The 23,336-nt window shown below is 35.6% G+C and overlaps 1 protein-coding gene across 1 annotated transcript; it reads left to right on the forward strand.

Annotated features, from left to right (window-relative positions):
• Positions 1 to 1,503: 1,503 nt before the first annotated feature.
• LOC132285665 (DExH-box ATP-dependent RNA helicase DExH3-like) lies at positions 1,504 to 21,639 on the forward strand. The gene is made up of 19 exons (XM_059787858.1): positions 1,504 to 2,162; positions 2,783 to 2,937; positions 3,025 to 3,112; positions 3,365 to 3,610; positions 9,834 to 9,929; positions 10,523 to 10,711; positions 10,831 to 10,990; positions 11,100 to 11,230; positions 11,608 to 11,775; positions 11,864 to 12,136; positions 15,171 to 15,365; positions 15,522 to 15,725; positions 15,925 to 15,994; positions 16,161 to 16,309; positions 18,853 to 19,161; positions 19,897 to 19,956; positions 20,091 to 20,243; positions 20,351 to 20,461; positions 20,693 to 21,639. The coding sequence occupies exons 1-19, from the start codon at positions 1,716 to 1,718 to the stop codon at positions 21,164 to 21,166; spliced, it is 3,678 nt and encodes a 1,225-aa protein (XP_059643841.1). The 5' UTR covers positions 1,504 to 1,715; the 3' UTR covers positions 21,167 to 21,639.
• The last annotated feature ends 1,697 nt before the right edge of the window (positions 21,640 to 23,336 follow it).

The raw sequence follows: 23,336 nt of genomic DNA on the forward strand, positions 1-23,336 counted from the left end.
TCCTTCAACTAAAAAAAAAATTGTTACAAATAGTTGTATTAAAGATTTTGAAGTGAAATGTAAATAATGAAAAATATAATGTGAATATTAATTTTCCCAATTTATATTTATTGTCCTTAAACGTGTGTGGATGCTATTGAGAGAATGTGAAGTCCACTTTCTAAATTTGTAGTAGTTTTAAATAAAACTATGTTTCAAATGGTGTGATCGAAATCGTCGAAATTTTCTTTCTCTCAAATTTAATAGTCCTTCTAAACCGGTCACATTCTTTTCTATTTTTTTTATAAATATAATAAAAACATCCCCTTTATTTCTCTCTCACTCGAATCTATTTGTTTCCGAACTTGTAGCGCTCTCTCCCTAAATAAGCTATTAAACACATCCTATATTTTGGTGAAAAAAAAAAAATTCACATCCTATTCATATATACATACATCTATTTTATACTTTAAATTCAAATAAGTATAACTTTATATTCATATATACATACATCTACTGGGTGTGTTACATCATACAGGAGAGTTTAGGGATCAATTGACAACGGAGGTGGGTGTGTTACATCACATGGGAGAGCTTAGGGATCAATTGACAACGGAGGTGGTGCTTTTGGCTGCTGGTGGTAAAAGTATTTCCATAATTAAAATTTGATGAGTACATCTTGCACGGTCAATAGAACACCAAGGTAAAAAAATATAAGAACAAAACATTGTGTTTCTGAAGATTTTTGTAAATTTATTTTAGAAAAAAAAAAAAAAAAATCGGTTTTGACATTTGCACGTCACTTTATCTAGTAGTAATAACTAAAATGACAAAATTGCTATTTAAAAAATATAGCATGACAATAAATTTGTTTTTTTTGTTTTTTTTTAAGAATATCTAATAATACTATGTTATCCGAAAACAACATGGCCACGAAATATATCATTACAAGCATTTATTGTGAATAGATTTGAACTTAGTATTGATTTTTGGTGCAATCTCAGGTTTGTAAAAAATATATTAATACCACAACAAATAGAACTAACTATAGTCCTTGTATTACTATTCAAATCTCGAATTTTTTAAAGATTTTTTCATAAGCCCACCAAATTAATACTATATTACATGTTTTCCCTCCCTTCTAAATTTATAAAAATAATATATATTGAACGCATTGTGATTATTAAACATTGCAGATTCTTTCCTTAATAATATTTGTTCAACAACTATTTCTCATAGTTTTACTATGTAATTCATTAATTTAATTTCCTTACATGTATTACAATATTGTATATGGGTATATCTACTGTATTTTTTCACCTTTGACAATATATCAATTTAATTCCTTTATAGGTACAATATTGTACATTATTTTTTTTAAATTGGTACTATAATACTTTTCTTGTTGGCATTATGCTTCTTTTAGAATTATATTTTAATAAAATTGTGAGCAAATAAATTTACTGTATTTTATTTTATTTATCATTTTTATATTAAATGATTCAAACTGCGTTTCCACACACATACGGCCCAAATAAATTGTCAAACTCACTTACCCTTCTTCTCCTCCCTGAACCAAACGAACGACGTGTACCACCCTGACAACACACACGGTGTGTGTGAGACCACACCGGCTCCCTCTCACACACAGGAGTCGAAAACCCTAGTTAGTAATTACAGAAAATGGCGACCAATCTCCGAAGCTAAACTGATTGATTACAATCCGCAACATCACCATGCCCTATTCGGCAATTTTCGTTAACCACTACCTCAGAGCAAGCCCATTCGTCGCCATTTCTCTGAGACAACCAAAGCTAACACTAACTGCCACAACACCCTCTTTGCAGTTCAGTCGCCGCCTCCATTCGTACCCCAGAAACCCTAGACTCCTCCGCCCTCCACGGCCGCCACTGTTTGTCGCCTCCAATAGACCCCAAACGGTAGCCTACTCCTCCGTCACACACGTCTCTCGTCACCGCCGGCTCAGGTCTGCCTTTGGGTTCACATGCTCGGCTGCTTCTTCTTCCGGTGTTTGTTCTGCTGTCGTCTTGAAGAGGGGCAATGCCTCTTCCTCTTATTTTTATCAGCAGAACTCGCAGTACGGTCGGTATGCGTACGACGACTATGTATCCGAGGAGGAATCTGATCGCGAAGTCGGCTCGGGTGGCTCTGGTCGGCAAGCGGTGAGTTCTAAACTAAGTATTTTTGTTTGGGTTTTGCGGGTTGTTCTATTTGATTGCCATTTGCTTAATCTATTTGAATGCCGATTAAGAGTAATTTTGGGTTGGGTTTTTGTTTGGCGGCTGGGAAAAGGTATGAAATAAGAGGTGAATCATACTTACGGAATTTTTTTTCATCATTTAGGATTTGGAAAAACCTACTACTGATTCTATCAGAAAGGGGTTAGTGTTTGGCGCCAAAATTGATTTCTTTCACTGGAATGTGAATTTTGTTGAGAATCCAATAACTTGCTACACAACTTGTAGCGCATTTTAACTGCCCATACAAAATGTTGCATTAGTTTTAATTGAGACTTCAATTTCAATCATGTATTTGCATCTTCACTATAACTCATTAGTTACATATCTATCAAGGAAAAAGGAGGGGTGAAACTATCCCGTGGAAACTGTAGTGTTTTGGTGAATCATTGTTGTTGATGTTATTTGCTGTTCTCTTAATTGCTTCCTACTGCCTTTTGAAGTGTGTTACTCCTTAGAAGTTAGAAATTTATCTATTAAAATTTGAATGCTACCGTATACAACATCTGTTATTTTTCTTCCTATTGTTGATTCATGATCACCAGTGTGCTTCAACCCTTGAAAATATTGAAGAGTGGAAGTGGAAGTTGACCATGCTCATGCGCAACAAAGACGAACAAGAGATGGTGTCAAGGGGGAAAAAAGATCGGCGTGATTTTGAGCAAATTTCAATGCTCGCAACCAGAATGGGTTTATATAGGTATCTTGAGGCTCTCTGATGTAGGTATTTATCTTGGCTGTTCATTATCATATAACATTCTTTCTGAAATGCAGTTTTCTTGTGCAGCCGTCAATATGCAAAAGTAGTTGTCTTTAGTAAAGTTCCACTTCCAAACTACAGATCAGATCTGGATGATAAGCGGCCGCAGAGGGAGGTATTTCCTTTCTGCCCTGAACTCTGTGTCTCTTGTTTTGCTAGTTAATCTCTTTAAGTTTGAATGAAGAATGATTTGCTTCCTTAGAGCACTTCATCATTTTTCCAAAATATTTTTAGGAATTTGAAATGAGGTGGATGGTTATTGTGTGCAAATGGAATTGAAAATTGTGCCTAAAGCTTAAAGGTTCAAATTTGATTATTTATTTCAGTTCATCTGATGTAATTTTCAAACACGCTTGAGAATATACAGGTGGTTTTGCCTTTCGAGTTGCAAAGACAGGTGGATGCTCATCTCAAAGGATACATTTCCAGAAAGCCCGTGAACAAGGAAAGAATTTCAGATGATGCCTTTTTAAGATCAAGCAGTGGTGGGAGCCATTCTACTGGTGGACTGTATGAGCAAGAGGAGTCCTCGACACAGGGCACTAGTGTTGCTGCGGAGAAAATCCTTCTGCGGAGAAGCTTGCAACTGTGTAATAAGCAACAAGATTGGCAGGTTTATATCACCCTTAAAAATAGAAAAGGGTTACTTTTTTTTTGGTCATAATTAATGTGTAGCTTGCTGCGCAGTTATTTTGCATTTTGTTTTGTTTTGTTTTGTTTTTATTATTTTTTTATGAAAGCTTGTGATCTGTATTTGATTTGTGGCGGGATTGAGTTTGCGTTGGATGTTGAGACATGACACTCGGTCAATTTCACTTATGTCTTATTGAAGTTTTTTTTCTCTTCTAAAATTCTTAGCTTTCGTTTTCTTGATAAGTTATTCTTAGCGTTCATTTTTTAGGAAAAAAATGAAATCTTTGAACAATGAGAGTTAACATTGTTGAATATGTTCTGATTTATTCACTGAAACAAAAAACATTGTTGAATATCAATTCAATTGTTAAAGATTCTCTCTTCTTTTTACTTTTCCTCTCTATCTCATTGCGGAAGTATCTTTTTTTTTTTGATAAGTAAATTGTATTAAAAGCGTTCAAAAGGGGAACGCGTCCCAAACTATACAAAGACAAAACGGAGCCTATGAACTCAAAGAGCTCATAAAATCAACAATATCCTCAAGAGAGGAGTAGTCTCTCCCCTGACCCCAACAAAACAAATTACAAATGATGGAAAATTTTAACACCCCAATGGAGGATTCCTTTCTCTCAAAAGATCTTCCATTACGCTCTCTCCAAAGGCTCCACCAAATACAAAAAGGGGTCACCCTCCAAAAAACTCTTGCCTGAACCCCCACCCATTGGCTCCTCCACATATCTAACAACTCCCGAGATGGCCGAGGCATGACCCAATGAATACCAAACAGGCCAAACATCAAACTCCAACAATCATGAGCCACAGGACAGAGCAACAAAAGATGATCCACCGACTCCCCATTAATCTTGCAAAGACAACACCTATTAACAATGATATGCCTTCGCTTCCTCAAATTGTCCAAAGTCAAAATCTTACTCCAAGCTGCAGTCCACACAAAAAAGGCCACCCTAAGAGGCGCCTTAGACCTCCACACCGTCTTCCATGGGAATAAGGTACCATGAAAACCAGAAAGGCACACAAAAAAAGGACCGGACCTGGAACATCTTCTGAGAAGAAGGCACCCAAATCAAGGAATCTGCCCCAGACCCCTCCACCTCGTGTCCGTAAAGGAGAGCCAAAAACCCAGTGACATCATCCAGCTCCCAATCCTGAAAAGCTCGCCGGAAACGCACATCCCAAGACAACCTTCCACTATCAAGGCGATAGTAGTCAGCAACCATAGCATGTTTGTCAACAGCAATCCTGAAAAGCCTGGGAAACAATAGGGCCAAAGACCTATCATCACACCATGGATCCTCCCAAAACCGGACATTTCTTCCATCCCGAACTTTGAATCTAATATGTTTGGAAAAGGCATCCCACCCCTTACCAATGGCCCTCCACACCCCCACTCCGCTAACAGACCTGACTGGTCTAACTGACCACCCACCTCTCTCCTCCCCAAAGCGACATGAGATAACCCTTCTCCATAATCTATGTCTTTCCTTACCAAATCTCCAAAGCCACTTACCAAGAAGAGCACAATTGAAAAGGGCCAATCTCCTAATTCCAAGCCCTCCCAACCGAATAGGCTTGCAAACCTGTTCCCATTTGACAAGATGATACTTGAACTCTTCTCCACGACCCCCCCAAAGGAAATTACGTTGGAGCATTTCTAGTCTTTCAACAATAGAGGCTGGAATACGAAAAAGTGAAAGAAAGTACGTTGGAAGGCTTGACAAAGTGCTCTTCACTAACGTAACTTTACCGCCCTTTGACAGATATTGTTTTTTCCAACCCGCTAATCTTCTCTCGACCCGCTCAATCACCGGGTTCCAACTTCCCACCCTCCTAGCCGAGTCCCCCAGCAACAAACCCAAGTACGAGATGGGAAAGCGTTGCGTCCCACACCCTAGAACAGCAGCCAGAGTGTCCACCTCCTGAACCTCCCCCACAGGATCAATCACACTCTTTCCCACGTTAACTTTCAAACCAGAAACAGCCTGGAAACAAACCAAAACACATCTCAGATACCTCAACTGGGATACATCAGCCTCACAAAAAACAATAGTGTCATCCGCAAAAAGTAAATGAGAGATCTCCAACTGCTGAACTGATTCAGGGCCAATCTTGAAACCCCTAAGAAAACCCAAATCCACCACCCTTCTCATCAGCCTGCTAAGGAAGTATCTTAAACCTCCTTAATCTCATAGCTGGAGTTTGTAGCTCATGCCATTGCTTTTGGCTTGCTAATGCCATGTGTTACTTTGATAATGCATTTTAGGAACCCTTTTTTATAAATTCAATGCGGAACCTTGGATCATGAGCAAATATGACACTGTTTCTGATGGTCGAGTAATTGGGTTTTTGTACACATTTGGTATTTTAGAATTTAATTTTTCAATGCTTTTATTCCTTCATCCCTCTTTGACGTCTGTTTAATTTTAGATATGAGATCAATTTGGGAAAGTAGATGGCTGGGGGAATAGCTTTTTAACATCTGTTGCCCTTTTTATTTTTTATTAATGCACTTATTCCTTCGTCCTCTTTTGAGGTTTGATAATTTTAGTCGCTTATTGAATCAATTTCGGGAAGTGCCTGGTTTGGTAATAGCCTTCTTATGTTTATTGCCTCATCTCATGTAGATTTATATCCATATTTAGGTGGCACTTCCGCTTGCTTCAACCTTGATATAGGGGATTCAACCATATCCTTAATTTTTTATTTTTATTTGTTTTAATATATAACTTTTGGGTACAATTAGAATACCTTAAACATGTAACAAGGGATCAATACCTAGCTATTTGAGTGATGATTTGTGCTGAAGTGCATTGATCACGTAGCTAAAAAAAAAAAAACTTTCTAAAATTTATATTGTTAAGATGGATGATAGGAGTAATTGGAAGAGATAGAGTTGCTAGAATTTAAGAGTGAGGAGAAAATTGATTTAGGTGGTATGGATATTGTACAACGTAGATTTGTAGATGAGTCAGTGAGAAATGGAAAATTAGTTTGTGTAGAAGGTTAGTGTAACAGGTCAGATGCTTGCCCTCTGACCCAAAAGTTTAAGCTGTTGGGTAGTGCTGCAAACCTCCCACCCTTATATGCCCAAGTCGTTCCCCATCTGGATCTGATTTACGACAAGACCCTTATAACATTCTCTCTCATCCGAACTCGCAACGCCCTCGTTACAGGCACTTGGCGTGACACCGGATGAAGGATTGAGTCTGGCTCTGATACCACTTGTAACGAGTATGGCGCTTGCCCTCTAACCCAAAAGCTAAATTGTTAGGTAGTGCTGCATATCCACCCTTTTATGCCCAAGTCCTTCCCCATTCGGATCTGACGTGGGACAAGACCCTTCTAACAGTTAGAGACAAAGAGGTGGACCAGAACAAACATAAGATTGAAGTTATTCGCAATGACTTCAGAAAATTAAATATAATCATAGAAAATACTCTTTTGATAGAAAAGAATGCAAAACGATAATTATTCATATGGGCCAAAAGCAATGATGATGGTGGTGGTGCTGATTGTTATTAGGGTAAATTATTTTGACCTCCCCTAAGGTTTGGCCTAATTAAATTGAGATTAAAGTTCTTAAAATATGATGGTCAACCAGCCTCAAGATTTGGTTGACTTTACTCCGGATTCCCCTGCTGTCAATTTATCGTTAGGCCCGTTAAAGTTAAGAAAAAAATAATAATCAATATGCCAAAATTACCCACTTATGCAGCAGAATTACTACAATAACCTTAACAAACAAATAAAATCACCATTCAAACCTCTCTTCTCTTTCTCATTACCATCATCTACACTGTATATACATATATTTAAATGCAGATTATCAATTCATCCCCATTGTTGAATCCTAGCACAATTATTAGCCATCAATTAATTTGTGCACGTGAGATCAATTGAAGATAGCTTGAATTTGTTGTCGATTTCTTAAACTAAAGCCCCACCATCATCAATTTCACTTCTTCATTCCCCACTTTCTCATAACAACGCTATTGATCAAAAAGATGCCATTGATGTGGAGAACACCAATTCTCGCTATTTTAAGGCTCCCCTTCTATTTGTAGAGAGAGTAAATAAGAGACTACCGTTTGTGTAGAGATCGGACGGGGATGCTTCAGCGTTGTTTCTTAGTGTTACTCCCCAAAGTTTGGCAAGTCCTTTTTCGTCAAGTCCATCGACATGCTCTCGTCTTCAACGTTCCATGGACCGAAAATGCCTTTACAACGAAGTCAAGGTTATGAACCTCCTATCTCCAAACCCTAACATCATCTAGGGGTGGCAAATGGCAATTTGTGTTGGCGTGTTGTGTTAGGACATGAGTATCTTGTTATATTGGTTGACACGAATACGACACGATTATTATTCGTGTCAAGAAACCTTGACACGAACACCACACGATTACTACATGGGTAACACGACACGACACGCATAGCCTATTTAATAAATGGGTGAAGACTGGACACTACAAGACATGTTTACGTTATTTTTGACATGAATACGACACGTTTAGCTAAACGGTCATTAACACGAACATGACATGTTTAATTAATCGGGTTATAACGGGTTGAGGAGTCAAATACGAATACGATATGTTTAATTACTGTGTTAATTCAAATCGACACGATTATGACCTAAACATGATTAAGCCAAACCCACTTATCCCGTGTCGTGTTCAAGTTGTGTTAGCATGTCGTGTTAAATAGGAAAAGGGGAAATTTTCTTGTTAATTGGTGCTGTTTATGTTAGCAGAATGGGGAGGCAGTCGATCATCTCCTAATGCATTGCTCTGTAGCGCGCGATTGCTGGAATCTCATTCTTGGCCTATTTGGCATGTGTTGGGTAATGCCACGTTCTACTAGGGAGCTAATTCATACTTGGAGAGGTTGTCATGTGATTAGGAGCGTTCGTGCTTATTGGAGATCTGTACCACATTGTATTTGGTGGTGTATCTGAAAGGAGCGAAATAGTAGAATGTTTGAAGGGATGGAGTCGTCTACAGCGACATCATTCACTCTCTTTTTTGTTATGTGAACAGAAGTTCGTGTTCCTCTTCTGTTGATTTAATTTCTTTTCTGGATTCTTTGGGGCCTTGAACCCCGGTTCCTTTGTCCACGGGACGCGTTCCCATTGAACGCCCTTTTTAATTTATTATTATTTATCAAAAAAAAATATTGCCACCCCTAGTCCGAATCTTCAACGTCAACGAAGACAATAATCATCTTCACATCATCCTCGAGCTTTGCAACTCCTCCGATCTCTTCCAGCTAGTGAGGGAACGAGTTTTCTCCGAGTAGGAGGCTGTCGCAATGATGGTACCATTGATGGAGGCGACCGCTCACTCACTGTCACCATTTTTTTTTTCTTGTTTTTGTTGGGCGGTGCTGGAGAGAGGGGCATGGGTGGTGGGGGAGAGAGAGGGTGGTGGAGATAAAGGGCAGGAGAGAGAGATGGAGTGGCAGTGGCGGTGGGTGGTGGTGATGGTGAGGGGGTGGTGGAGAGAGATACATGTGTTATTTTAATGTTTTTTGCGTAATAAAAAATATATAAAAATTAGCAATCTTTTAGTAATTAAACAATAACCACCAATAATTTGAGGGCTTTTAAGTAAATTTATACGAAATGTTTGTTCAAGTAACGGGTCGTTAGTCTGAAGGGGGATCAGAGTAAGTATGCGAAAAGATTAATCCGAGTGTAGCTAAGCCATATCCCAGGGGAGGTTAGAGTCATTTACCCTTATTATTATCATCATTATTATTTCATCCTTTTCGCCTTTCTTTTTATCTCTTTTTTTTAGAATACCACTTCTTTTGCCTTGTAAACTGAAAAAGAGTTATTCAGTTTGAGACGTTGTTCACTACATATGCTTCTTAAAAGCTTACCATTGAATGTTTGCTCTTGTGGAGTTCTGAAATCATGCTATTCTTTCATAATTTTTGGGTAAGTTAGTGGCATTAATTTTCAAGAGATTGTTGCATGTTGATTTTCAGAATATAGTTTATCTTCTAGGAGTATTAGTCAAAGTTATTAGCCAAAATTTTTTCATCAGGGTGTTTAGTTTATATGTTTTTGTTATCGACATAGTTTACTTCTGAATTGTCCCGACATGCTTCAATTTATGCATTTAGTTGTACGTTTGTTATTAAGGACATGCAAATCTTGTTTGAAAAATATCTGTTCTTTGATAGGAATCTTCAGATGGCCAAAAGATGCAAGAATTTCGTAGAAGTCTCCCTGCATATAAAGAGAGAGATGCATTATTAAATGCCATTGCAAAAAATCAGGTAACTCTTTTTTATTAATTTGTTGAATTTAGATGCGTTGCCTGTTCAATATTTTTGTTTATTTTTGAATCAATTGCAGAAAAATTGTGAAGGTATTGTCTCATAAGGTTTTCAGGTCGGATTTTATTCTCTTTCCAGTTAGCAACCATTTTTAGTTAAAAATAAGATAAATGTAAACACAAAATAAAATAGTAAAGTGAAAGGGCAATTTACAAAAAAAATACTTTTTAACTCCCAAGAAGTTGGCTTTTGAAGATTCCATTGGTGGTAGAATGCTACTTTGGAGTTCTGTAGATAATTAGCATGCCAAGAAAGAGCTCAGAGATCTCCACTAACTTAAAAAGGGATGGAGACAAAGGATAGTATATTTTAGTTAATTAGCATTCTTTTTGGAGAGGACTAAAATTATGGCTTTATGCAATGAATTGGCGAAACAGGATTAAATGGAGTTGACCTTTAATACTTATCAAAAAAAAAAAAATGGAGTTGACCTTAAATACCTGGACAAGACTTGTTGAGGCCGGTTGAACATAATATGTTTAGTGAGTTCTCTTTGTTTTTTAAAATGAGTTATATTTCTAAATATTTTGCAGGTGCTGGTTGTGTCAGGTGAGACAGGGTGTGGTAAGACCACACAACTTCCTCAGTACATCTTAGAGTCTGAGACTGAAGCTGCTCGAGGAGCTCTCTGTAATATTATTTGTACTCAGCCGAGACGAATATCTGCTATGGCAGTTGCTGAAAGAGTTGCTGCAGAACGCGGTGAGAAACTTGGAGAATCTGTAAGTTTCTGTCTTGACCTTTCGGATTCTTGCTGAAAAAATTTATTTGTCGATAGTGTTTTTCGGTGGCAGATGGGCATTAAATTATTGCAAATTCAATTTTTTTTACCCCTTTGAAGGTTGGTTTTAAAGTTCGATTAGAGGGAATGAAAGGGAGGGAGACACGTCTTCTATTTTGCACTACTGGCATATTGCTAAGGAGGTTACTTGTTGACAGAAAATTGAAAGGTGTAACTCATGTTATTGTTGATGAAATTCATGAACGTGGAATGAATGAAGGTAATTGTGGAACTGATTCTTCTATTTATTTATTTGTATATCTTTAATTTAATTTAAGTATGATTTTTTTTTGATGTGTTTTCTTATCACCGTTTGTGTTTTGTGTCAGATTTTCTTCTTATTGTCCTCAAGGATCTCCTTCCTCGTCGACCAGAATTGAGATTGATTTTGATGAGTGCAACCCTTAATGCCGAGCTTTTCTCGTCCTATTTTGGTGGTGCTCCGATGATCCACATTCCTGTAAGTTTAGAGTTCTTAAGTACCATGTTCTATGATTTGTTCTATATGTATTTGAAAGCAGTCCCGTGATATTTAAAATGCATATTTTCTTAAAAAAACAGGTGTCTTTCAACACAATTTATTCTATTACAAACTTGATTATTACTATTAGTTGATATAATTATAGTTATTTTTCTTGCTTATGGTAGCATAAATATTTGGGAATGGAATATCCCAGCATAAATTTCAATTTTATGCTTTTCTTCTGTTCTATTTAGCGTTTTTAAGCTTGCTTGTAAGTTATTCACAATCACCATGTATAGGCATAGTAGTGTTGACTGTTGGACTCACCTTCTTTATTTTGTGGCGGGGTTGGGGTGGGTGGATCGTATTCTCAGGGTTTTACATACCCAGTCCGAAGTTATTTTCTGGAGAACATTTTGGAAATGACTGGGCATAGGTTAACTACGTACAATCAGATAGATAATTATGGTCAAGAAAAAATGTGGAAAATGCAGAAACAAGCTGTCAGAAAGAGGAAGAGCCAAATTGCTTCAGCTGTAGAGGTAAAAAAGTTTTACATGGCCATACCCTCTTAGTTTCATGCGTTCGCTTTCCTATAAATTTATATTTTGACTTTAAACCTTGGAACAGGATGCACTTGAAACTGCCGATTTTAGGCAATATGGTCCACGAACTCAGGAGTCGTTATCCTGTTGGAATCCTGATTCAATTGGCTTTAACCTCATCGAGCATGTACTTTGCCATATATGCAAAAAAGAAAGACCTGGTGCTGTTTTGGTTTTTATGACTGGTTGGGATGACATAAATTCTTTGAAGGAGCAGCTCCAAGCTCATCCACTCTTGGGAGATCCAAGCAGAGTTTTGCTGCTTGCATGCCATGGTTCCATGGCAAGCTCAGAGCAGGTAACCTTGTATTTACTGTTTGTTGTGGGTTTTATCTTGTCATCTATGCATATGGTTGTGTTCCTTTATATGAACTCTTGCAGAAGACCAAGCCATTTCTACAACCAGCAACTTTTTGCAATGGCATGCTAATAATGGATATGTGTAATAAAAAGGTCGAAGTTGCTAGTAAATGTTCTTGGAAGTATTTGTCTTATCAGGCAAGGCTCAAGGAAAGAACTTGAGGCCCAACCTGCTTAAGTCATCTAAAACTCACCTACATAGTGTGATGCCAAGGATTTTTTTTTTTTTTTTTTTTTCCCAAAAAGTTTTTTGGAGTTGCAACAACTAATAACGATTTGATTTTTGAAGCCTTTAGAGGTTCTCGACAGCTTTTCTGTAGGGATGGCAACGAGGCAGGTATGGGACGGGTTTCCTTAAACCTTGCCCCACCTTATTTAGTATTACAGCATCCCATACCTTTCCGGGACCTGGGCTGGTTTCAACTCATCATTGATCATCCCATCCCCAGTCATAATTAGAGCTCCCAACCCCGTTCTTGCCCCGTGTTAACCCAAAATCCTTCACACAATGTAATTTCTAGCTCACAAATCATCAAATTGGAGGGACATTGAGATAAAAGGTCCTTTAGGCTTTATCCCAAATAAAAAACCATCAAATAAGCCATAAATTTAGAATGGCATTAACAACAAATGGAAATGACAGATCTTCCTTTCTGTATTGAAAAAAGAAAAAACGTGAATTTGAGAAAACACAAGAAAGCTAAATTCATATAGTTCTAGATGAAATTATTAATTAATAGGAAGTGAAGTTGATGTGTACTTTTACTTTTCAGTTAACAGTGATATATTATTTCACACATAGGCAAAAGAAACAAAAAAAGAAGAAGAAAGAAACAGGCATCCTTTCTACTTTAGTTTAGTTCAGACACCCCACCTCCCGGCAAACAAGTTGCTTCTTTTTTTAAAATTTATTTTACACCCTTCCCCCTGGGAGGGATTATGATATAACTGTTACTTTTTAAATGGTAAATTGATGGCAAGGGGGTTTTGGACTCTAAATTGAATAGTCCCAGGTGTTTAATTGTGTAGCGTGAAGATAAATTATAGTTCATGGGGGTTTTGTGATATTAACCCATTTTGAAATTTCAAGTGAAGTTATAAAATTGCATGTGGAATGTAGAGTTAAGCATTCAAGCAACTGCTTAAGACTTTAAAATGTTTTATTATGACTTAGTAAGTTTTTATCAAATAAGATAAAATTAGAACCTAATACACATCTAAATCCAAGGACATCATGTTATTATTATTATTATTTTAAAATCATTTGGTTTAAGCTTAGGTTGGAACATTCAAGAGCCTAAAGAACCTATTTTTTGCTATTAGACTAGTTAGCCAAGTATACATTTATACAGTCACCTCATACAAGTTTTGACTCTATTTGTGAATTATGTCATCTTAAGCTTTTTAATAACTTGACTAAAAACTCCGTTAAATGACAAGTGAAATATGTGGTATAATAATGAAGAGATTCAGTTAATAGCATATTTAGAACTTTTAATTTAACCCCCACCTCCTAAAAGAAAAAGATTCATTAATTTGTGAGTAATTCTTAAGCCTATTCACATCTTAGTTATTTTGAGATTAAACTTAGATTATTAAAAGATTTTGAACACACAAGTACCTAAATCGAATTAGTTTAATTCAGCTCTCAAATTTGATTGGCCTGAATTCAATTGAAGTGTTTTTTTTTCCCACTGGTTTCCCTTATATATGCTTTCTTGTATTATGTTTGATGTTTATTTTTTTAATGATATTATATATTTTTTGAATATTAATGGGTATGACCCTTCACGGGCAAGTGGTTTGAAACCTAATTGTATTTCAACCTTAGTTTATATGTTGTTGGTATAGTTTATGGTTCATAAAGATTATCAAACCTGCATAGAAAAGAAAGTCATATGTTGTGAGATATCCAGATATATCATTCACTAGAATTGTCAAATTCCTCGTCTCTTTGGAAGAATTTTGGAATTCTGCAAAGATAGATTTCGAAATTTCAGCTATTCTGAATCCTGAAATTTGTGTAGGAAGAACGCTATGAATCTGGTGAAATAAAAGGAATTGCCTTAAAACCTTGAAAAGGACTCTTAACGGAACTTATAATTCACTATACTAATACCTTTAGGCTTAGTGACTTACAACTAGCGTCATAGGAAATATAAAAGATGAGACTTCGCTGCAATTTTTTAAACTCTTGATGCCAATACCATATGTCTCTTATAGGAGCCAGTTTCTTCCATTTTTGTTTACTTGTACATGGGTGTGCTTCAATGCAGATTCCGTATCATGCATGCACACAAATTATATGTATCTGATTGTACGTAGTGTATATAGCATTTTTTTTTACTTCTGCATTTGAGTGGGCACTGTTGGGCGACCAAAACTAACATGGGATGAAGTGATACGAAATGATTTAAAAAATTAAATCTAGTAGGAGAAATGCTTACGATAAAAAATATTGGAAAAAGAGAATTCATGTGGCCGACCCTGTTGATACAGGATAAAGGCAAGGATGATGATGATTAGAGTGGCACTATTAAACTCTGTGTAGCATGTGTTTCTGGTCTAGTTTTTGACTGGCATTTGTTGCTTGTAACTCTGTCTCTGTCTCTCTCTCACACATTATATTATTGTATTAGGTTTAAGTTATAATTTTTCCCTCTTGTGCTTAAATTCTGGTGCCATGCAGAATCCCAAATATCTATGTTTAGTACAGGTCGCCTATTTTTGTTATTCGTTTTCAACTTTTCATCTTGCTGTTTTTTTTAAATATATATATATATATATATATATATTTTATTATAAATTCTAGTTTCTTGCGCTAAAAGAAGTATCATCATGATTTTATCTTTCAATTTAAGTTTGTACTTCATAACTTGATCACATATATGTTTGGAACTATTTGGTACTAGTAATCTGATGCTTTATTATTATTATTTTTTAAAATTTACTTTTATTGGTCTTCATAACAGAGGTTAATATTCAATAAACCTGAAGAGGGAGTGAGGAAAATAGTTCTAGCAACTAACATGGCTGAGACAAGTATCACCATTAATGATGTGGTTTTTGTGGTTGACGGTGGAAAAGCAAAAGAGACGTCATATGATGCATTGAACAACACTCCATGTTTGCTTCCTTCCTGGATCTCAAAGGCTTCTGCTCGGCAGGTATGACTATGCTGATTTACATTTGCTGCTTTAGATAGCCTATAGAATGATATTTGGTGTATGGCTTTTACTAGTTTGATGCCATTCCTTTTGATTTACATCATTTTGGGGTTTATCGCATGGATTAGTGACACTAATGTCTTCTCCATTGAGTAGAGAAGAGGAAGAGCTGGTCGCGTTCAACCAGGCGAGTGCTTCCATCTCTATCCCAGATGTGTGTATGATGCTTTTGCTGATTATCAGTTGCCAGAACTCTTAAGAACGCCCTTACAATCTCTATGTTTGCAAATTAAAAGTTTACAACTTGGGAGTATCTCAGAGTTCCTATCTAGGGCCTTGCAGCCTCCAGAACCTCTGTCAGTAAGTTTCAATCATAGCCTGCTTGTCTTCCTTTGGACATATTCAAGGAATGCAGACAACAGATAATATCTGTGTTTTCACTTAAACTTTATATTGATTAAATTTCCATGTTTAAGTTAAGGCAACTCTATTTCGTTTTATTAGTATAATCTATATGCAGATATAACTGGCAGTTATTTGGATAACATTTGCCTTGCAGGTTCAGAATGCTATTGAATATTTGGAGATTATTGGAGCTTTAGATGAGAATGAAAATCTTACGGTGCTAGGTAAGAATACATATATTTTGTTGTCCATTTTCTTCTCATTATTTTCATCTTTCTAAGATGTTTTAGGGAGGTGCTCTTGGGTTATTCCAACATGAACAAATATCAAAACAATTTTTTTTTTTTGATAAGTATGAACAAATATAAAATCATGCCGTTTACATTGCAGGACACCACTTATCAATGCTTCCAGTTGAGCCCAAACTTGGGAAAATGCTCATATTAGGGGCTATTTTCAACTGCCTAGATCCCATAATGACTGTTGTTTCTGGTCTAAGTGTCAGAGATCCGTTCTTGATGCCATTTGACAAGAAGGATGTAAGTAACTCATTGTTTCTGGTTGCCAATGATGTCCTAGTGTTGCTTCTATGTGCTTTTCTTTTTCTTTTTATTTATTCTTTAACTATTGTCCTACCTTGTATTGCATAGGAATGAACATTGATATATCTTTAGCTTTTTTGATTTTTTTATTTTTATGAGCCCTCATTTATTCAAGGATTACACATTGAAATTTTGTCATTTTTAACTCAAAACTCTCATTTTCTTTCAAAATTTCCAACTTTGTACATTAAAACACTCTCGTGACTTCAAAGGTATGTTGAATAAGGTCATTATTAACTCTGAACTCTCATTTTCTTTCAAAGTTTTAAACTTTTTACATAGTAAGTTGGAATGTTGGATTCAATTCTTGGTTGAAGCTGGCCTTATTTGGTGAAAGCCCATTTAGGCTACCTGGGAGCTTGGCTTATTTGCCCAGGCCCATTGTTTGAGTAACAGCCGCTGTTTCATTCTTGAAGGGTGTAGTGGGGATTCTTTTAATTGCATCAGCGGTCGTGAAAAATTTTCAACCTTACAACATTTGACCAAAGTGAACCAATGCACATTTTAATTATTGAATTCTTTTTTCTTTTTTTTTTGATAAGTGCTCCGGCATCTAAATCAAAAGGCAGCATATAATTATGGTTAGGTAAATTCTAGATTTACTATTCTGATGAGTGATGATAAATGATCTATTTCCAAATATTCATTATAATTATTGAATTCATTATAATTATTGTGTTTAGCTATGTCTAAAGTGCAATAAAATTGAAAATAAACTAAATTAACAAGTATTGAGATCAAGGGAAGAAGAACTTAGGGTTGACTTAACCGCTAGCCTCGTAACATGATCAATTGCTTCAACTATGGGGAATTCACTTTTATGTATACTCCGGAATTGAATGACTACAAGTACATTCTAATTCAATTCAAGAAGATAATTGATGGATTTTTATTGAATATATGTGTAACTTCTCTGATTTTTATTTCACTTTTTATTTTTTTGTCAAAAACAATTTATGTAGACTAAAATATAAATCATGTTAGATATCTACGGCATACAAAAAACAAATAAAGATTCACATGTTTTATGAGTGTAATTATTGACTTCCTTGCCCATAAAAAGAATCATTAACTTTTTTTTCCCTATTTGAAACTTACACACCCACTTTGCCCCTAAGGGGACTTGAACTCTGGACCTTTTATTTTGGAAGGTGAGGTAGTACCACTAAGCTACAATCACTACCTTCAAAAAGACAAAAGGGAATATTAAAAAAGAAGAAGAGTAGATCAGGAGATTTGTAGCCAGATTCATGAACAAGAATATTCAGGTGAAAACAGAACAAGAAACTGAAAATTGTTTACAATCCTACTGATTATTTTGCAAGATTCAAAAGCTTTTATCAAAGATCCACATTTTTTTTTTTTCACATCGAAGATCCACAGTTAAATCCTTTGTTTGTTTTTATTTTTTATTTTTATTTTTATTTTTTTTCCCTTTTGAATTTGTAAATTTAAGTTGTGTGTGTTTAGGTTTAGAGATTGAGACACTCGTTTCGAGGAAAGAACTGAGAAATATTGGAAAAAAGGGGCTCATATAATTGTGTGGCCAAAACAATGATGTTCACTGCCCTTCATGACCGTCATGACTGAGTAGCATTGAGTTAGTTGCTATTCGCAGACTCACCACATTATTTTGCCAACTTGGTTGCCACTGAGTCCGATATGACTCGGTTGAGTTGCAGCGAGTTTGAGAATCATGTCTGTGCCACACATTGATAAAAAGAGTTCATAAGAAAATTCATGAATTTAATGGAAGACTAGAAAATTCAAACACGATCAATTCACATGACCACCAGTAGGCAGTGGATAAAAGCACTGTTTAGTTGTACAGTATATATTGGCATTGAACTTCAACTCTGTGCTTCAGTTACATGCATCTCAATTAGTAATTGCCAATATACCATTCAGTCTCCCTCCCCCTTGCCTCTTTCTTCAATCTGCTGGATTGACACCCAGAATTATCTATGTCCCTTCTTAGGTTCTTCATTTAATGTGGATAACAATTTAAGTTGTGTTGGCATTCTTCAAATGAGAGTTTTTTAATTAGAGAGAGAGAGTCGCAGTTGGTAATAAGCAAGCTGGTGGCAATCTAGTAACAAACAAGTCGTGGCAAGTAGCTTTCAGGTAGCTTACCACTTTAGGTATCTTTAGAAATAAATAAATAAAAAGGCCTAATTTTTTATATTATTAATAAGTAATGTCAAAAGTGCATATGAAGCTATTATATCTGCTTTTTATTTTTATTTTTTTTAAAGTCTTGATGGTATCCCAACATAATTTTTTGATTTCATTCACATCGTATTACCTCCCATACTGTGTAAAACCTTCTTTAGTGTATGGGGCTCTATATATCTAATCATGTTTAACAACCAAATTGTTTGGGTTGGCCTTTTGTCCCTTTCAATCCTTTTATATTGTGTTGACAAGGTCGTCACTATAAAGGTTTTGAGAAATCTTACTCTCTTTTTCACTTTTTGTAGCTTGCGGAGTCTGCAAAGGCCCAGTTCTCTGCACGTGACTACAGTGACCATCTTGCTCTTGTCCGGGCTTATGAGGGTTGGAGAGATGCTGAAAGACAGCAATCTGGTTATGAATTCTGTTGGAGAAATTTCCTTTCTGCACAAACCCTAAAAGCCATTGATTCCCTTCGGAAGCAATTCTTATTTTTGCTAAAGGACGCTGGTCTGGTCGATAACAATATAGAAACTTGCAACACTTGGAGTCATGATGATCATCTCATCCGGGCAATTATCTGCGCGGGTTTGTTCCCTGGAATATGCTCTGTTGTGGTGAGTGATTAATATGTTAAAATTTTATTTTATTTTATTTTTTCCCCTTTCAAGCATTTACTAGCATTCTTTTTAAAATAAAAAATAAATAATAAAAATAAATAATAAATAAATTTCCGTCGCAGCCATCTGCTCTTGCATCATTTTTTATTGCTAATTTTATTTGATATATTAGTCACTTCAACCTAGGGTACAACTTGGGATCAACCAAAGAATTGGACCAAGTGACCAACTAAACCTGTTGGTTTGGCCTTTTAGGTTTACTGTTGTGGTCCTAGGTCTTTAAAATCGGATCTGATAAAGCTGATTGATTCTGGGTTGTGTTTTAGGTTAAACAACTGAACCTAAAACGGACTTTATAAACTTTAGCATATTCTTTTATTTATGAATAACATATTGGCACATTCATATCTTAGTTTGAGGTCTTATCTTTATCTTCTACCATAGTCTGCCTCTACATTCAATCACATCCAGATTATGAACTTACAGATCATTTCTTAGTTCTAGTTTTGGATCTAGGGTTTCTCAAGCAAAGACTCTATCCCGTGTAATAATTGCACTTGCAACGGTTTTGAACTTTCTGAATTATATTGCTCCAAATGGATTTTTCACGCTTGAACCTGCATTCTTATGCTTAGCAGGACGAGTTTTGACCTTGTTATCCGAATTTTAGGGTAGTATATGTATATTTTGGTTCTTTAATATGGACACGCTGACAGAATGATATGTTTACAGAAGAAAGACAAGTCAATAGCTTTGAAAACAATGGAGGATGGTCCTGTACTTCTGTACTCAGTAAGTTCCATCTTTTATTGCTGCAGTTTTCCATGAATAATTTTTGTATAAATTTCTTTCTTTTTGAATGAAATTGAGATCTGAGATTTCTATTTTACTTATGGATTGCAATTTTCTTTTCTTTTTCCTCCCAGAATTCTGTAAATGCACAAAAACTTAAAATTCCATATCCGTGGCTAGTTTTCAATGAAAAGGTGAAAGTGAATTCAGTGTTTCTCCGTGATTCAACAGCTGTATCTGATTCTGTGGTTCTCTTATTCGGAGGAAAAATTTCTAAAGGAGGCCTAGTAAGTTTATTAGTCATTGTACTCATTACTTCTTAGGATATTAACAATTGTCTTTTCAAATTCATTCTTATTCCACCATTTTTTTTGGAATCATTGCTTTATGATAGGATGGACACTTGAAAATGTTGGGAGGATACTTGGAGTTTTTCATGAATCCCGCCTTAGCAGGCACATATATAAGCTTAAAGAGAGAGCTTGAGGAACTAATTCAAAAGAAGGTAAGTATAACAGATTTATAATAGCTGCATGTTTGTGGTTTAAGACTTTAAGCTTGTTCAATTATTAGTTCTTTTAGATTTTTCTGTCATGTTACAGCCTAGTTTTTGAAGTTGAACTCTCCCTCTGAGACATATACAGGCACAAGTCTTCATACGCACGGACATCCACACTTAACTTAAAAAATTAACCAAGTCGTTCTTTCTTTTCTTGATGCCTACTTTTTATGGCAGCTCCTTAACTCCAAGTTGGAGATTCACAACCACAATGAGCTTCTATCAGCAGTAAGATTGTTGGTCTCAGAAGATCAATGTGAAGGTAGATTTGTCTTTGGTCGTAACCAGGTGCTTGCACCTCCAGAAAAGGCACCAAAAGACTCGAAGAGTGGCAGGGGAGGCGGCGGCGGCGGTGATAATTCCAAGAGTCAACTGCAAACATTGCTTGCAAGGGCAGGACATGGAGCACCAACCTACAAGACTAAAGAACTGAAAAAGAACAAGTTCCGTACCACTGTGATCTTTAACGGGCTGGACTTTGTTGGTCAGCCTTGCAGCAGTAAGAAAGTTGCAGAAAAGGATGCAGCTGACCAGGCTCTTCAGTGGTTGACGGGTGAGTCCCAATCATCCCACGACACAGTTGACCATATGTCTATGATTCTAAAGAAGAACAAAAAGAAACATCAAATTCATGATTCTAAGTGGCGATAGGTGCCTTTACAAGAGAAGCACTAAATGTCATTATTTTTTGCCGGGGAAGAAGATTTCCTGGTTCAGATTGAGATTCTTTTTGGACTTGAATGTGGAAGGATCTTTCTGGTCGAGTACTCACGACCAGATGGAAATTCACAGTTCAAATGTTGTATGATATGTCTAGTTCTTTTGAGAAGTGCGGGAATGAGACCCTTAAAAGACAAACTGGAGTTTCTAAATACTACAATGGAATTCACAGAAAATTTTGTCTGACAAATGCTACCTGTTACAGTTCAAGTATCAGTTTGATTAACGAAATACTGCATTAGGTGGCCACCATTATTAGTTTGAAGGGTTAGGTTTTCTAAGGAAAAAGAATAAGCAAGATAGTATTTATATATGTAAAAAGTTATTGAGCTATTCTAGATTTTGTTGCATTTATTTATGTAAATTTCGTCTTTTTTTTGAAAAGAAATTATTGGTGCAAAGAATCCTCTGCCTCCTTAATTTTTCATGCTGAGTATTAACCAGGAAAAAAAAACCTCGAATCAGTCACCTCTTTTGTAGACTGCAAGTTCTCTGTTAGATGCTGTTTTATGAGACATGAAACAAGCAAACACAAAACACACAATCTCTCTCTCTCTCTCTCTCTATATATATATATATATATGTTGTGACGGCTCTGGTGTTTGGTTTAATAAATTGTCTCTTTCTTGTTTTGGGGGGACAAGTATTCATTAGTCTGTAGTTTTGAAGTAAACAAGATGATGAATGTAGCATAATTCAAGTATCAAGAGGATCTGGTTAGACCTTTGACGAAGCTTGATTTTGATTAGTTTTAGTGTAAATCAGTATGCACCACCTACTATGGGGAATTTTCTTACTAGTCTCGAGTTCCATAATTGGAATTTGAATTAAGGATGTCATGCTATGTATGAATGGACGGACCATTTTGGTATATCCCCATCAATGATCCTCACTGCTAATAAACTAAAATATATATATTTCCCCAAAAACAAAAAGAATAGACTTGGGGCTCAAGTGATTGAGATTGCTTGCTGGGTTATAATTTGTTGGTCGAATTTTGACGATTTGTAGAATTATTTTCTCATTGAATACAACTCAGAGCTTGTCTTATTAAGTGGATGTGTTTGACCAGTACTCCTATATTAGTGAGGATAGAATATTTTAGAATTGTTGATGCAGGGATATTTATTTATTATTATTATTTTTATTTTTTTGTACTTAGTGGTTTTATCTAATCATGGTACCATGTATTATTGCAACGCCTTCTTTGTTTGGTAATTGGTTGTTACTAGTTGTTTTAGGAAATTCGATTTTGAGTCTTTGCACTCATTAATATATTATCTAATAATTTTATAATAAAAATAAAAACTAAAAATAAAAATCATATCTTATTTTAAGTATAGTGTACAAATATGAGAGAAATGTTCAATTTATTATTATTATTTTCAACATTGAGGGCCTACTGATGTAAGATCTGGCGAATCGAAAACAATTAACTGTGTTTAGAGCGGCATCCTCCCCTCTAACTTTCTTACAGAACTGTGCCAAGAGTTCTATTATATATTTTATTCTCTAATTATATACCTAATATACAAATAATAGCAACTCCATAAATTTAAGATTTTACTTTTAAATTTTAATCTCGACAACACATTTCGCTTCATATAAATATTTAAATTTTTAATTACTCAATGAAGTTACTAATCAATTATTTAAAAAAGTAAATTTATTTTGATAACTTATATATATATATATTTTAATTAAAATTATAAAATAACTTTTCATCACATGCACCTGTTTTACTAATTATAATAAAATTTCAAAACCCACCATAAACACTCCTATATAAGTAAAAATGTCATCACTCATCACCATTAACGGAGCTACAGTTTTCACGAAGATTGTTCAATTGAAGTGAGAATGTGCTTCAAAAATTAACGCTAGGTTGATACAAAATTATGCTTTTGCACTTTAACTCACAAATTTAAATGACTTAGACAAGTCGTGTATTTTAATGTCAATATTAAAAAGTTACTAATTCATTTGCTACATGTAAAAACGGAATAAATCTAAGAGAAGTTACTTTCACAATATAATCTCCTGTGACGTAGAATATCTGGAAAAAAAAATAAAAAAAATTTAAATTGATACAAATAAAGCA

This window comes from Cornus florida, unplaced genomic scaffold, assembly GCF_030987335.1.
Source record: "Cornus florida cultivar Cherokee Brave unplaced genomic scaffold, ASM3098733v1 CherokeeBrave_3.0.0_Hap2_Chr11, whole genome shotgun sequence".
NCBI classification, from domain to species: Eukaryota; Viridiplantae; Streptophyta; class Magnoliopsida; order Cornales; family Cornaceae; genus Cornus; species Cornus florida.